This window comes from Panthera pardus, unplaced genomic scaffold (assembly GCF_024362965.1).
Source record: "Panthera pardus isolate Hobbes unplaced genomic scaffold, ASM2436296v1 HiC_scaffold_21, whole genome shotgun sequence".
Classification (NCBI taxonomy): Eukaryota; Metazoa; Chordata; class Mammalia; order Carnivora; family Felidae; genus Panthera; species Panthera pardus.
In genome coordinates, this window is record NW_026526777.1 from 26,372,430 (window position 1) to 26,387,729 (window position 15,300).

The 15,300-nt window shown below is 41.0% G+C and overlaps 1 protein-coding gene across 3 annotated transcripts in view; it reads right to left on the reverse strand.

Annotated features, from left to right (window-relative positions):
- MDM4 (MDM4 regulator of p53) overlaps positions 1-7,946 on the reverse strand; it is a 42,202-nt gene extending 34,256 nt beyond the window's left edge. Inside the window, exon 1 of one of the 3 annotated variants that reach the window (XR_008424564.1) lies at positions 7,806-7,946. Coding sequence is in view for 1 of the 3 variants with exons in the window: in XM_053909018.1 (XP_053764993.1) it covers positions 7,806-7,941 (136 nt within the window). In the remaining 2 variants the exon portion in view is untranslated. The remainder of the gene's footprint in view (positions 1-7,805) is intronic. The other 2 variants (XR_008424565.1, XM_053909018.1) reach the window with 2 other exon arrangements.
- Between the last annotated feature and the right edge of the window lie 7,354 nt (positions 7,947-15,300).

Genomic DNA, 15,300 nt, shown 5'->3' on the forward strand with positions numbered 1-15,300 from the left:
CGGTTCGTGAGTTCGAACCCCACATTGGGCTCTGTGCTGACAGCTCGGAACCTGGAGCCTGCTTCCAACTGTGTGTCTCCCTCTCTCTAGGTCCCTCTCCCCCTCATGCTCTGTCTTTCTCTCAAAAATAAATAAACACTAAAAAAAAAAAAAAAAAAAAAAAAAAAGATTCTAAGTTTCTCTTTAAAACTCCGCAAACACTTTTTTGTTTTCCTGTATTTAGTAATGCTGTTCAAAACTGGTTTCAATTCTTGTTCCTTGTAGTAATCTGTTCTTTCTCTCTGAGGCTTCTTTTGCTTTGTTACTTCTAAATTTCATTACAATGATACTAGAAGCAAATTTTTCCTGATCTCTCATCTTCAGCCTTCTAAGGAAACTTTCCCTCTGAGGACATTCATCTTTTTGTTTTGAATTCTAAAAGAAAACTATTTTTCCCACTATTTCTTCAAGGATGTCCTCCCTTTCCATTTTTTTTTTTTTTAAGTAGGCTCCATGCCCAACGTGGGGGTGAACTCATGACCCCCAGATCTACAGTCAAATGCTCCTCCAACTGAGCCAAGCCAGGTGCCCCCTCCTTTTCATTTTTATTTAAGATTCCTACTATTTAGGGGCACCTGGCTGGTTCAGTTGGTGGAGCATGCAACTCCTGATATCAGGGTTGTAAATTTGAGCCCCATGTTGGGTGTATTACTTAAAAATAAAATCTTTAAGGGCGCCTGGGTGGCTCAGTCAGTTAAGCGTCCGACTTCTGCTCAGGTCATGATCGCGTGGTCCCTGAGCTCCAGCCCCACATCAGCTCTGTGCTAACAGCTCAGAGCCTGGAGCCTGCTTCAGATTCTCTGTCTCTCTCTCTCTGCCCCTCCCCCACTCACTCACTCTTTCTCTCTCAAAAATAAACATTAAAAAAATTTTTAATAAAAAAATAAAATCTTTAAAAAATTAGGGGGCGCCTGGGTGGCTCACTCGGTTAAGCGTCCGACTTCGGCTCAGGTCATGATCTCGCAGTCCGTGGGTTCAAGCCCCGCGCCGGGCTCTGTGCTGACAGCTCAGAGCCTGGAGCCTGTTGCAGATTCTGTGTCTCCCTCTTTCTCTGACCCTCCCCTGTTCATGCTCTCTCTCTGTCTCAAAAATAAATAAATGTTAAAAACATTTTTTAAAAAAATCTTTAAAAAATTAAATTAAAAAATAAAATTTTTTTAAAAATCTCTATTATTTAGATGTGAGTACCTCTACATCTATTTTCCTTACCTTTTAGTTTTTCTTTTATATTTTCTTTTTGTCCTTTCCTTCTTTTGTTCTGGAAGATTTTCTCAACCTGGAGCTCTAATTCATTAACTGTATCCATTCTGTTATTTGAACCACTGCATTTTTCAACTCTACTATTTCCACTTGGTTCTCTCAGTCCCTGCTTATTCATGTTTCAAGTTAAGATCTTCCCTATTTCTTTTAGAATAATTACCAGTCTAGCTTTAAACTCTTGGTCCATCTGTTCTATTGCTTGTTCCAATGAAACTTATACATTATTCTCTTGAAATACCTGTGCTTTTCAACTGTCTCTGTTTATTTTTCCCTAGAGGATAGCAGATACCCTGACAGGCAAAGAATATGGGGCAAGGCCAGATTCCAGCCCACAAGGGCTGCAGTAAGCTGGAGTAAGGTAGAAAATAAGTACTAGGGGTACCTGCCTGGCTCAGTTGGTAGAGCGTGCAGCTCTTGATCTGGGAGTTATAAATTTGAGCCCCACGTTGGGTGTACAGATAACTTAAAAATAAAACCTTTAAAAGAAGAACTACTACTAAAGTAGAAAGTCCCAAACACCAGGAAACCACAATCACTCTCCACCCCATGCCATCACTACCCAGATCAAAGACTTACCCTCTGTTCTCCAAGGAGAAGCAGTATTAGGATAGGATTCGGGAGACCTAAGGCTTAAGAAGGTAAGGGACAGAGAAGTGACGGTCTAAAGTCAGTCATCTCCTGTTTTTCATCAACTTCACACAAGTGTATGCTTCTGAAATGCCCTAATTCACTCTTGAGGAAAGCTGGACTAGAGCTCCGAGTCACAAGCGTAGAAAAAGGTGAACTCCAAGGTAATGAGGCAGGGGAGAAACTAGAGTAGTATTCCAGCAGTTCCCTTCCCCCATGGTTTTATTCTCTTACAGCCATACCTGGCTGACTCCTGTCCCAGATGAAACACTGTCCCATCTATGCACACACACACAAGTTCAAAACAGCCTACCTCATGCATTTATTTTTCACGGCATTTTCCTATTACAGTTCCTATACGGATGATTTTGGGAGGGAGCCAGGAGTCATGCAGCATCTTGGTGGGAACAAGAATTAACCACTTGACAGGTCTGAAGAATTTAAACTTCAATAAGCCTTTCCTACTTTGCTTTAACACCCGGTAAAAAGTGTTGTGCCATAAAAAAGGCATTGCTTTAAGGCCCATGGAAGTTAAGTGTAGGACACAGTGCTTTTGATTGCAAGGCAAAGGAGGACTGAGAGGGAATGGAGACAGGAGTGGAAGGATTTTAAAATGGCCGAATAGTGGAAAGAATGGGAAAGCAAATACCAGCAAAGGCACTGTTCAAGGCATATGTGAGAAATGGAGTCAAATGACAAGCTCTGAATCCAAAGCAAGATCTTGTCCCTTTCCCACTTGGAATCTTTTTTTTTTTTTTAAATGTTTATTTATTTTTGAGAGAGACAGAGAGACAGAGTGCGAATGGAGGAGGGGCAGAGACAGAGACACACACAGAATCCTAAACAGGCTCCAGGCTCTGAGCTATCAGCACAGACCCCAACGTGGGGCTCAAACTCAGGAAAGGTGACATCATGACCTAGGCTGAAGTCGGACACTTAACCGAATGAGCCACCAAGGCACCCCTTGGAATCTCTTGATTACAGCAGGGTTAGGTATTGCTACCTGCTCCTTACATGAGAAAGCTCAGCCTTAAAGAAGTCAAATAACTTGCCCAAGTCTAAAGTTTATCCTTTTCCACTATGCTACCAGTTAGTAGTTACATTCAGTTACTCAAACCAGAAAGTCAGAAGTCATTGTGTCTCCCTCTTCCCCTGTTCTCACATCATGAAACCTGATCAATTTTAACTTCTAAATCTTTCAAAACCACCCTTCTTTTCATCTACATGACCATTTCCCCAAACCAAAAAGTGTTATTTTTCGCATGCATCACTGAAATAGATTCTTAACTGGTCTAACCGCCTTCAAACCAAACTCCACACTACAGCTAGAAGGATTAAAAAAAAAAAAAAAAAATTAAACAAAACCAATCCTACAGTGCCAAGCCCTGCTCCATAGCTTGCTATTGCTCTAAAGATAAATACAGAACCTAGCCCCAGTCTTGCCAGTCTTTCCTCTTGTACCTCATGTTCTTCTCCATGCTCCCTGCACCTCACCACACTGATCTTTTAGTTTCTCAGAGCATTTACTTCCTGCTTCAGGGCCTTTGCACACATCGTTCCTTCATTTATAGCAGTGTGAGTTCTGTGCAAGACTAACTCATCCTAGACCTTTTAGTCTCAGGTTAAGCATCACCTCCTCAACAATCATTAATAGATGCTAAACCATTAAAGTAAAAGGCTGGGGGAGGGGGAACTTTAAAACACATGGAGAAGGCTGAGAGCACTTGACCACTGACAAAACTCTCTAAAAGAGCATCATTCACACATCGTATACTTCCTGATGTGAAGCAATAGGAAGGACCTAGAAGCTCCGACCTCCTACGAAGTATTCCTGACAAAAAAACAACGAAACAAGCTTCTAGATCTAACTACTAACTACATGTTTGTAGGAAAACTGGAGAGTAAAGGAATAAGTAATACCAAAAGCAAATAATTACCCAAACCCAGATCATGGGAAATTCTACAGGATCTCTGGTGGCGGAATACACTTAAGGGGGGAGACCATCATAGAGACTTAAAAAACATAAACCTAACACAGCGTGTGTATCTTGTTCATTCAGGTCCTGATTCAAACAAATCATCTGTAAAATGCCATTTTTCCCTAAACAATCATGAAATTTTGAGTTACGTACTAGGTTAATTAAGAAACTGTTAATTGTAGTAAAAAGGCACTATGGTAATTTTTTTTTTTAATCCTGACCTGGTAAGATATACATCCTAACATATTTAAAGGTAAAATGACACACTTGTGATATGCTTTAAAATATTTCATTAAAGGGGGCACCCGGGTGGCTCAGTCAGTTAAGTGTCCGAATTCACAAGCCCCACGTCAGGCTCTGTGCTAACAGCTTAGCTGTGTCTCCCTCTCTCTTGGCCCTGCCCCACTTGTGCTCTATCAGAAATAAACATTAAAAAATTTTTTTTTAATTTCATTAATGGGGCCCCGTGGTGGCTCAGTCAGTTAAGCATCTGACCCTTGATTTTGGCTCAGGTCACGATCTCACTGTTTGCGGGATGGAGCCCTGCACAGGGTTGTGTGGAGCCTGCTTGGGATTCTCTCCCTCCGCTTTCTGCCCTCCCCTACTCACTCTTGCTCTCCCTCAAGAACGTTTTAAACAATATTTCATTAAAACGTTGAGAAAAATAGAAAAAATATTGAATTAGAACAAGAGGTTTTACTTTATTAAATGGTATACACCAAATGGAAAGAAATCACAAACATTGTTTATTGCCTGCATCTTGAAAAAACTAGTAGTCTTAGGAAACACTCCAGTTACAAAAAAAAAAGAATCTACATCACTAATTGGTACTGTTTTGGCTCTCTGGAAGTTTGTTTCTTTACAGCTAATAATGAACCTCAGGAAGGAGTATAAAAAGCTGAACAGAATTTGCCTACTTTTAAATGAACGAGGGAACAAAGTCCTTTTTGCAGTTTTTTCTTGCTTTCAAAAAAACTCTCCCCGGAACAAAGTGATGGTTGCCAGAAGGGAGGAGGTGGAAGGATGAGCAAAATGGGTGAAGGGGAGTGGGCAATACAGGCTTCCAGGAATGGAATGAATAAGGCACACAGATAAAAGGTACAACATAGGGAATATAGTCAATGGTATTATACTAGCGTTGTATGGTGATATATGGTAGCTGCACCTGTAGCGAGCACAGCATAACATATAGAGTTGTCGAACCACTACACTACACCTAAAAGTAATGCAACACTGTGTGTTAACTGTATCTCAAGTTAAAAAAGAAAATAGGAATTAAAAAAAAAAAACAAAAGGACTCTTCCTCAAGAGAGATGTGTTTATTGAAAAGGAAGTCATCCCACCACCTTGGTCCACAACACAGCAGAACTAGGAACAGCCCAGGGCAGGCCAAAATACCCTGGTTTTTCAGTGCATCTCAAGAGTGAAGGACTATCCCACACGGGTCTATAGAGCTGACTCACAAGGCGTTTTCATTTCCAGAAACTCACTCCCCTCCCCTCACTGGGTATGTGTACATCAGCTTCCGTGATCTGTCTCCAACTTACTCTCTCCGTTCCACCTCGGTTTCCACTTCAAGTTTCCACTTCCACCACTCAGTATCTACCATGATGAATGATGAACTCAGTTTCTTGAATCCGTAAGCCCCTTTATCACTCACCTCCCAGGTATTTTTAGTACTGAGTTTTTCAAACTACAAGTTGTACCCCAGTTGGTCTTAATCCCTCCCCTCTATTAATGAAACAGAATAGAAAATAAAAGTAAATAACAAAGGTTAAGTTTTGTTTTGTGGAACCTGCTTCTGTTATTGAAAAAAAGCCAACACGACACAGTTAAGCACCTTTGTATCAGGCACTCTTTAAAGCACTTTTTTGCAATAACTTACTTAATCCATACAGAAATCCTATTAGGTAAATATATTATTGTCCGCACTTCAGAAGAGGAAACAGAGGCAGAGAAGACACTAACTTGCTGAAAATCGTGGTCTTAGAGCGCAAGCACTCTGGCTGCAGAGCCAGAGCTTAACCATTCATTACCCCTCCTGTGTGTACTGGGTCACAACATAAAACGTTTTTTTTTACTGGGCATCATTGTTAAAAAAGTTGGAAACCCACTGCCTTGGCGCTTGTCCTTTCTCCTCTTCTGTGATCTATTTTCTACTCTTGACAATTCCTATTCTACCCAGGTCAAAAATCACTTCCTTGGTCAAGGCCTTCTGATTCTCCAAGGGAAGATGTCACCAGAGCACCTCTATTACCACTTAGGTTTTTATTGTGTCCTCTACTGGACTGAAACCACAGAGGATCGAAATTGTCTTACTCATCTCTCAATGATAATGCAAGCCTGGTTTCAGCCGACATGTAGTCCAAGAGATTCCTACACCTCATCTTCAAATTTCTACCTTTGAAGACAACTGTGATTTTAAGACTGAATTAAAGACTTCTTGTCAGAAGTTAGCAGGAATAATCATTCTTAATTCTTTAAAGCCCTAAGAGCCTCTACTAAACAGTACTGTCTGATTCTCTTTCAACTACATACTTGAAAGTAATAAAAACAACTTAAAAAAAAAAAATAACAACTACTGTTCTATTCAGATGTTGTTTCAGTTCTTACAAAGTCTGCTAGGCACCTACAAAGGTCAAGTGTGTAGCAAGAGTATACTCCTACATAGTTTGCAAAACAAACAACGGGCCAGGAACAACCTAAAACTCCATCCATGAGGAACTGATGAGGAACAAAATTGTTGTACAAACTCTATAACGCAATACTGTGCAAATATTTAAAAGAAAGCCTTACACGTATATTGGATGGAAGGTGTCCCTGCTATCATCTTAAAAACGTAAGGTGCATACACAATACGTACAATGTGACCCCACTGTTGTTTAAAAATGTGAGTACTGTAGGGAAAAATCAGGACGGATGTTAACATCAAGCAGTTAACAGCAGCTAGCCTGAGGAGAGACCCCGTTAGGGTTGATGAACAGTTAAAACTGTACACGCTTCTGTATTGTGTGCATTTTTTTTTAACTTCAGGCACTTACTTATTTATTTCAAACAACGAAAATGTGTGATCGTAACCGGTACTGTCAAACAAAATCCTGTGAAATAAACACTTTTAAACTCAATTGCCTTTTCGTATCAAGAGATTCCTGATAGAAGGAGGGAGGAGACAACACCTAAACCAAAAGGTAGTAATACTTCCCACCAAAGGCACCAAGTACGTTTGACAGATACTTGTTCAGCGTGAAGGGGCTTCCTCACCAACACAGAGATTTCCTAATGACGGGGCAGAGCAATAGCATCCTCTCCGGGTGTCGCTTTAAGACAGTGGTTTTCAAACTTCACGGTGTACAAAACTCAGTTGGGGGGTGCGCTGATGAACATATATATTCCGGAGCCCCATCTCCGGATGTTCTGCTTGGGCGGGTCTGGGTGTGGCCCCAAAACCAGCCTTCTTCAAACAAGCACTCGAGTGCATCGGGCACAGATGGCGCGCAAGCCCTTGAAAGTTACTACCTTCAATTCTTGGGACACCTCAGTGTTACTCTTCCCGCCTCCCTCTGCGCCCATCTCTTTCCTCCAAAGGGCCTCAGTATTTCTCCAATTTTGCGTCCAGTTAAAAACATCGTCGACCGACGATTTCGATTTCCGACTTGTAAACCAGCCGGCCGAACTGCAGCAAGCACGTCAGTCTACCTCCATTTTTACCTTCCGCGGGGCCTCAACGCAGAACCCTTCCCCCACCAGCCCTTCTTCCGCCCGCGCCGCCACCCACGCCTCAAGCTCCACCCGCCCGCTGCCCCGGCTCCGAGGGCCGCCGAACTGGCCGTACCGCCGCCCGCTCCCCGCCTCCCGGCCCCCAGTCGCCCGGGACCCGGCCGCCGAAACCCAAGAGCCACACCTTACGGCCGCTCCATGAGTCGCTCCCCCGCCGAGCCCGGGGGGGGGAGGGGGCGTCAGTCTCAGGCCCTAAGGCCTCAGCAGCATTTTGAAACGGCGAGTAGTGAAGGCGCAACTTCCGGCCTCCTGAACCCATCTCACACCAGGGCTTCCGGTGAGGCCTCCGGAAACCATAGAGACGCCACTGGAGGGCTAGAGAGGCAGAAAGACTGCGGTCTCCCCACCATAGAGTAGAGGCCAGTCCGGGGAGAGAGTCGCAGGACTTGGAAGACTGAGTTGTGAAGTTTCAAGAGAAAACGTTTGAGGAGCTCGCAGAGTCTGATGGTATTTACAGATGTGTCCTAGGACGTCAAAAATCGAGGATGGAAGAAACCTAATAGCGTAGTCAGAGGAAGCCTTCCGCTCTTCCAAAAAACACCATTCCCTCTGTTTCTCAAAGTTAACGTATTCATTCTTATTCCCCAGAGATAGTGGCTGCAGAGGGCAAACAGCATCTTAGTGTTGTCGCTCATTGGGGGAAATAGAACTAGGATATACACGAATAACAACAAGATATGTGATAAATGCTGGAAGAGGTGCAAAGAACGAGGGAGGTGGAGCTTCTTTGGATCAGCAACCCGGTCGAGTCCCAATATAAAAGCTCCTGCCACAAACCTCTCAGGTTGGCCAACTTCCACCTCAGAAGGTGCCAAATGGTATTCTCTCTCCCAAATACCTCCTCTCATTGATTTCAGGATAATTCTAAATATTAGAGGATTTTCTGAGCTGAAGTATGTTACTTTGCAGTTTCCGTTGGTTTCATTTCTACACTTGGGACACATAGAGTAAGGCTTCATTCTTTACCATATGAATACTGTTCAGTCATTTGAAGACAGTTACCATGTCCCATCTCTAACCCTGTGCCTTGTTCTTCTGCAAGCTAAAAATCTCACAGCCTTCAACTATTTCTTACTTGACATGGCTTCAAGCCACCCTGGTCACCATCTTCTGAACAAGTACCTGTTTGTTCTGTTTAAAATGTGGTTCCCAGAACTGGGTACAAACCCATGCTAAATAAAATAGGGCAATGACACCCCCCCTTAATTTGCACATTGCACCTTGCTCTATTTCTGGCATAACCTTAGGCAGAGCTGGAGATCTAGGTCTCTGCAAATGAGCCGAAAAAGTAATGCCTTTTCACAGTTGCTCTGAAAGAGCTTGAAGTCAGCAACCACCTCTCTCAAAAATTAGAGGGGAGGGGCTTTTTTAGGTGAACCAGTCTCCACTGTTTCCCCTCTCTTTTTATGCAATCAATTTGAGTGCTTTTTTCATTTAATTCCCAAACAGGAGTTTGTTTTGTATCTTTCAAATAGTATCCGGTTAGTTTAGGTCTCTTCCTATTGCCTCCTGGACTCTTGGGATTATGATCCTGTGATGCAATTCATTTTGTTTAAGATAAACATTTGTTGAACACCTACTGTGTGCCAAACACCAACCTAGAAGATTCCAAAACAACACCTGGAATCTGTCTAGTGGAGGACTCAGACAGTCCAGGTTAGGAGAATGTGGGTCTACAGCCATACCGCCCTGAACGTTACCAATCTCATCTGATCTCAAAAGCTAAGCAGGGTCACGCCTGGTTAGTACTTGGGTGGGAGGATGTGGTAAGTGCAATGCTTGATGAGCTGCACTTAACCATGCCTGGAAGGTTGAGAGGGATTAGTTCTTCTACATTTTGCAAAAATTTTGATTAAGATCTTTAACGTGTCTTCACTGAAAGTCTTGATAAATACGCTGAATAGGACATGGTTAAGAATAGAGCTTTTCCTGTCATGGTTGATATTAATTCGTGATTAATCATTCATGCTTGAATGTTGTTCTTAAACCACAAATGATTCTACCTACTTGTGGTCAATATCTGGACACATTTTGCTATCCTTTCCCAAGGACTTCATAAAACTTCATCACATGACTTGCTCTAATGAAAATAAGCCATAACTATAGCATTTCTTCTGCTCATCAAATGCACTTAAAAAGAAAATGAAATTAGCTTAAGCTCATAACTAACTCAGTGATCCTCGCTTCCTTCCCTAAGAACTATACTCAAAAACTGTTTATTTAATAAAGAGACAGGAAACCTGGGTTTAGTCTAGCTATTTCTAGAAACCAGAAAGTTACACAGTTCTACAGTTTCCCAGTCTGTGAATAAAATGGCTAAATGAGATGATTTTTCTAGAGTCCCTGGTAGTTCTAAAGGAATTGGAAGTCAGCGTTATTATAGCCTTTCTTAAAAATTCATAATGAGCTACTTCACACATACAAAAAAAAGTATAAAGAAGAATCTAATCTTTTCCCCGTAACTCTTCCTTTTTTTTTTTTAATGTTTACTAATTTTTGAGCAACAGAGTGGGCGCAGGGAGGGGCAGGGAGAGAGGGAGACACAGAATCCGAAGCAGGGTCCGGGCTCTGTGCTGTCATGACCCGAGCCGAAGTTGGACACTGAACTGACTGAGCCACCTAGGCAACCCCCCCCCCACTTTTCCTAAAGAACGATACTTTACCTGTTACAAAAAGGTTTCCTATAGTAGTCCCATCTCCCTCCTTCAACTCCATAGGGAACCACTATTCTGAATTTGGTATTTACCTCTCCCATGCACTTCTTTAGACCTTTAGGATTTATATATGTATATATTCCCTCAGAATTTTATGCTTTTAAAATCTTTGTAAATGGCATCAAACTGTATGTATTCTGCAACTTGCATTTTTTCCTCATTGTTTGTGAAGTTCCACCATGTTAAATCACATATGGTTAGTTAATTTTCAATATTGTGGAGTAATACTGTATCGTAATATATTAAATTGTAGAATTAATTGTTATACAGCAAGTGTGCTTCTCTAGGGCTGGCATCGCAGAATACCACAGACTGGATGACTTAAACAATAGAACTTTGTTTTCTCACCGGTCTGGGTGCTAGAAGTACAAGATCAAGGTGTTGGCAGATTTGGTTTCTTCTGATACCTCTCCTTGGCCTGCACATGGCATCCTTCTTGCTGTGTCCTGACCCCTCGGTCTGTAAGTTGTCTGTGCCCTGATCTCTTCTTATAAGGCCACCAGCCATAATGCATTAGGGCCCACTCCCATGACCTCATTTTACCTTAATCACCTCCGTAAAAGGCCTGTCTCCAAATAGAGTCACATTCTGAGATGCTCAGGGGGTAGGACTTGCACACATTAATGGGTGGGGGGCACAACTCAGCCCATAATTGTAATGATCATACCACAATTTTTTTTTCGCCTCCTCCTTTGATAAATACTAAGGTGTTTCCAGTCGTTTACTGTTACAAACAGTGCTGCCATCGACATTCTTGTACTTGTGAACTCCAGGGAGTAGAATTATTGGGTCACAAACACATTGTCAATGCTGTCAGATCATAACACAGTGCTCTCCGAAGTGGTTGTGGGAATATACACTCCTCACGAATGTGTATAGGAGTGTCTTGCTCCATATTTTTGCCAACCCTTGGTATTGTCAGACTATTAAAAAATGAACCTGATAGATGTGAGAATTTCTTATGGTGGTTTGATTTCTATTTCCATGATTAAGAGTAAGGTCGAGCATTTTTTCGTAACTATTGACTACGGTTACTCACCTATGAATTGCCTGTCCATATCTTTTACCCATTTTTCTATTGGTTAGTCTTTTCCTTGTCCATCTGTAGGAGTCCTGTATATAATCTGGACATTAATCCTTCTTGATTATTATGTATTACCAATCTTCAAATCTATACCTTGTTTTCAGTTTTTTAATGTTGTCTTTTGATGAACAGAAGTTTTTTTTTTCAGAAGTTTTTTTAATGAAGTCAGATTTATTAATTATTTTCTTTATGTTTCACTTCCTCTTTTTTTTTTTTTTTAAAGAGATTCCTCCCTGTTTGGGGGTCATAAAGATACTCATATATTTTCTCCTAAAAGTTCTAAAGACGTCCTTTTCACATATAAGCCCTTAGCTCATTTGCAAGTGATTTTTGTGTATGTTGTAACATGGGGATCCAATTTTACTTTTTCAATTTGAAGAATAAATACATGTCTCTATTACTGAATCTGTAAACTGAATATGAGTCTATCTATAGTCTCTTGAATTCATCTTTTCTTCCTAGTTAACACAATCATTGAAGATTTTGTAGAAGAGGTTTCATTTGAGTGGGGCCTTAAAAAATTGAATAGGATTTTGGGGGTTGCCTGGGTGGCTCAGTCGGATAAGCGTCCAACTTTGGCTCAGGTCATGATCTCACAGTTCATGGGTTCGAGCCCCGCATCAGGCTCTGCATTGACAGCTCAGAGCCTGGAGTCAGCTTCCCATTCTGTGTCTCCCTCTCTCTCTGCCCCTCCACCTCTCGTGTCTCTCTCTCTCTCTCTCTCTCTCTCTCTCTCTCTCTCTCTCAAAAATAAATAAACATTAAAAAGAAACTTTAAAAAAATGAATAGGATTTCAAGAGGTGTAAATAAGAGAAGTCATTTGAAGAAACATGGCACAAATAATGAGGAAAGAAAGAGATGAATTGGAAGGTATGATCTTAAAACTGAAAGAATCTACTTTGATCAAAGTGTTGGTTACTGAGTAAAAGATTGGCATGGTATTGAATCACACTGTCTCATATAATATTCACCAGCCACATGTGGCTTGAAATTTGGCTAGTCCAAATTGAGATGTGCTATGAGTGTAAAATACACATCATATGTCAAAGACTTAGTAGTGAAAAATGCTATATCTTATTTATAATGTTTTATATTTTTAATTTTTATTTATTTATCTTAATGTTTATTTTTTGAGAGAGAAATAAAGACAGAGCATGAGCGGGGAAGGGGAAGAAAGAGAGGGAGACACAGAATCCGAAGCAGGCTCCAGGGCTCTGAGCTGTCAGCACAGAGCCCGACGCAGAGCGTGAACCTAGTAAGTGTCAGATTATCATGACCTGAGCCGAAGTCAGACGCTTAACCAACTGAGCCATCCAGGCGCACCAATAATGTTTCATATTGATTACATATCAAAATGATAATATTTTGAAATATTGGGTTGAATAAAATGTATTATAAAAATTAATGTCATCTGTTTCTTTTTACTTTTTTTTTTTAATGTGGCTACTGGAAAATTTTAAATAACAATTTTGGTTTGTATTGTATTGGTATCAAAGTAGGCCAGGGCCAGATTGCGGAGGATTTTGAATGCTGCTATGAAAAGTTCCATGTGTTACTCAGTGAAGTAGTAGGGAAGAATCAAAGGGTTTTGAGCAAAGAGAAGGCAGTCTAATATTCCTAACTTGATGGTTAAACATCCCGTCTGCACAGAGCCAATTTTAGAAACCTGTACCATTAGCCTTGGGCAGATGATTAATTCTGATGATGTGATTCTTACAGAGAATATTTGATGGTAGTCCTTGTTACTGTTTTTATTGTAGCACAAACAAGTCTAATGTGTGCTCCTTTTAGTGGGAAATTGGAACATAATTGAGCCAAACTTTAAAAAAAATGTTTTTTGTTAAGTTTATATGTTTATTTTGAGAGAGAATGTGAGCAGGAAAGGGAAGAGAGAGAGAGAGAGAGAGAGAGAGAGAGAAAATCTCAAGCAGGCTCAGCACTGTCAGCACAGAGCCTGACTTGGGGCTCAAACCCACAAACCTCGAGATCATGACCTAAACCGAAATCAAGAGCCGGATGCTCAACTGACTGAACCACCCAGGCACCCCAAGCCAAACTTTTAATAGTTCCCCCATTGCTTAGAGGATAAAGTGATTCTTTTTGTCTGGAGTTAACCCAATATTGTCAGCCTTCAAAATTCTCAACATCTTCTCGAATCCATTCAAATATGTTAAGCCTGATACAGCACAGTCACTATAGTTAAATAATGCTGTAGTGCATATTTGAAAGTTGTAAGAGAGCAGATCGTGGAAGCTTTCATCGTTATTAAAAAACGTGTTACTACGTGTCGTGATGCATGTTAACTAGACTCACTGTGGTGACATTTTGCAATATATACAAATACGGACTAGTTATGTTGTGCACCTGAAACTAATGGTATATGTCAATTAGATCTTGATAAAAAAAATAATTGTTAAAAATAAGCTAAGTGCTTGTTGAAGTGTAGACAGTGTTAGAACTCTAGCTAGAGCAGAATCTGCAGTCTGTTCTTGTTATGTCTTTGCCATTAAGTCTTTATATGACTTCGTGATTGCTTTTTACTTGTCAGACACTGTTCCAAACAATTTGGATAAACTACCTTACAAATTCTCACAATTATCCTATTGTCCTGAGACACAGAGAAGTGGTTTACTCAAGATCACACAGTGGAAGTAAGGTTTCAAACAGGTGCACCTCGATTCAGAACACAGACTTTATAGAGAGACATTTATGCTTTCAGTTTTTCAATGTACATATATGCACCTTTTTAAAAAAATTGCTTTGAAGTATTTCCTAACTTAACAATGTTTTGCATTTTCCTCAAGTCGTATTCTTCTACAGCATGATTATTAATAGCTACATAATACTCCATGTATTAAGACAGTACCATAATTTATATAGCCTTCTCTGTCATTTGCAGTATTTTCCACTTAAAATATCATGACGATCTCTCCTGTAACCAAGTCTTTTTATATATCCCTGATTATTTCTTCAGGACAAATTCCTAAAAGTGACATTGCTGGGCCTGAACAACCACTCCTAAAGTGTTGGAATTAGGCAGATGGATTAAGGGAGAGCAACACCAGCGAACACAAATTCTTTAATGTCTCACCCTGAGCCCCATGGTGGATAAGTCTCAAAGCCAGCCCTGTAGCAGAAGGCAGTGCTCAGATCACTGATGGCAGTGGAAGAGAAGAGCCTCGAATGCCATGATCAGTAAGATCTCTCTGCAGGCACGCTCAGCTTTCTTGTCTCTCTGGCTGGCAGGGCTTGTACCCCCCAGGATCACTGCTGGTGACTTCCTCCAGGGTTTGCGTCATTTAAAATTATTTGGACGTCTTCAAGGGACCTGCGGGACACTCACACTATCCCTCTGCAGGGTCCTTTCTCCCAGTTTGTACTCTGCAGTTCAACCCAGTAGCTTCCCAGCAGCATATTTATACTCTTCTCTTAGACTCTTTTCTTCTTTTCTGTTGTCGGGTCAGTTTTAGAACTGATATCCACGTGATTATCAATAATAAAAGAGACCTGATGCCACCACAACACTTCAAAAGTGATGTACCTTGCCGTTCTCTTAATCCTGGATGTGTTGGATTGATTGCAAATCAAAGAAGCCTACGTAATAATGGCTATTGGGCACATAAATACCTCTCAGTTCTGAAGTAGCTGCTAACGCTGCTGACAAGTACATGATTCAGGTCTTCTGTTTCTCTTTGTTGTAAGAATCGTGAGCTTTCTTGGGTTTAAAACGGTTTCACAAAATGTGGATGGAAGGAAGCGATTACGCAAGGTTCTTTATTCTTATGTAAGGCATTGTAATAGGAGCTTTCTCTTGTGAGA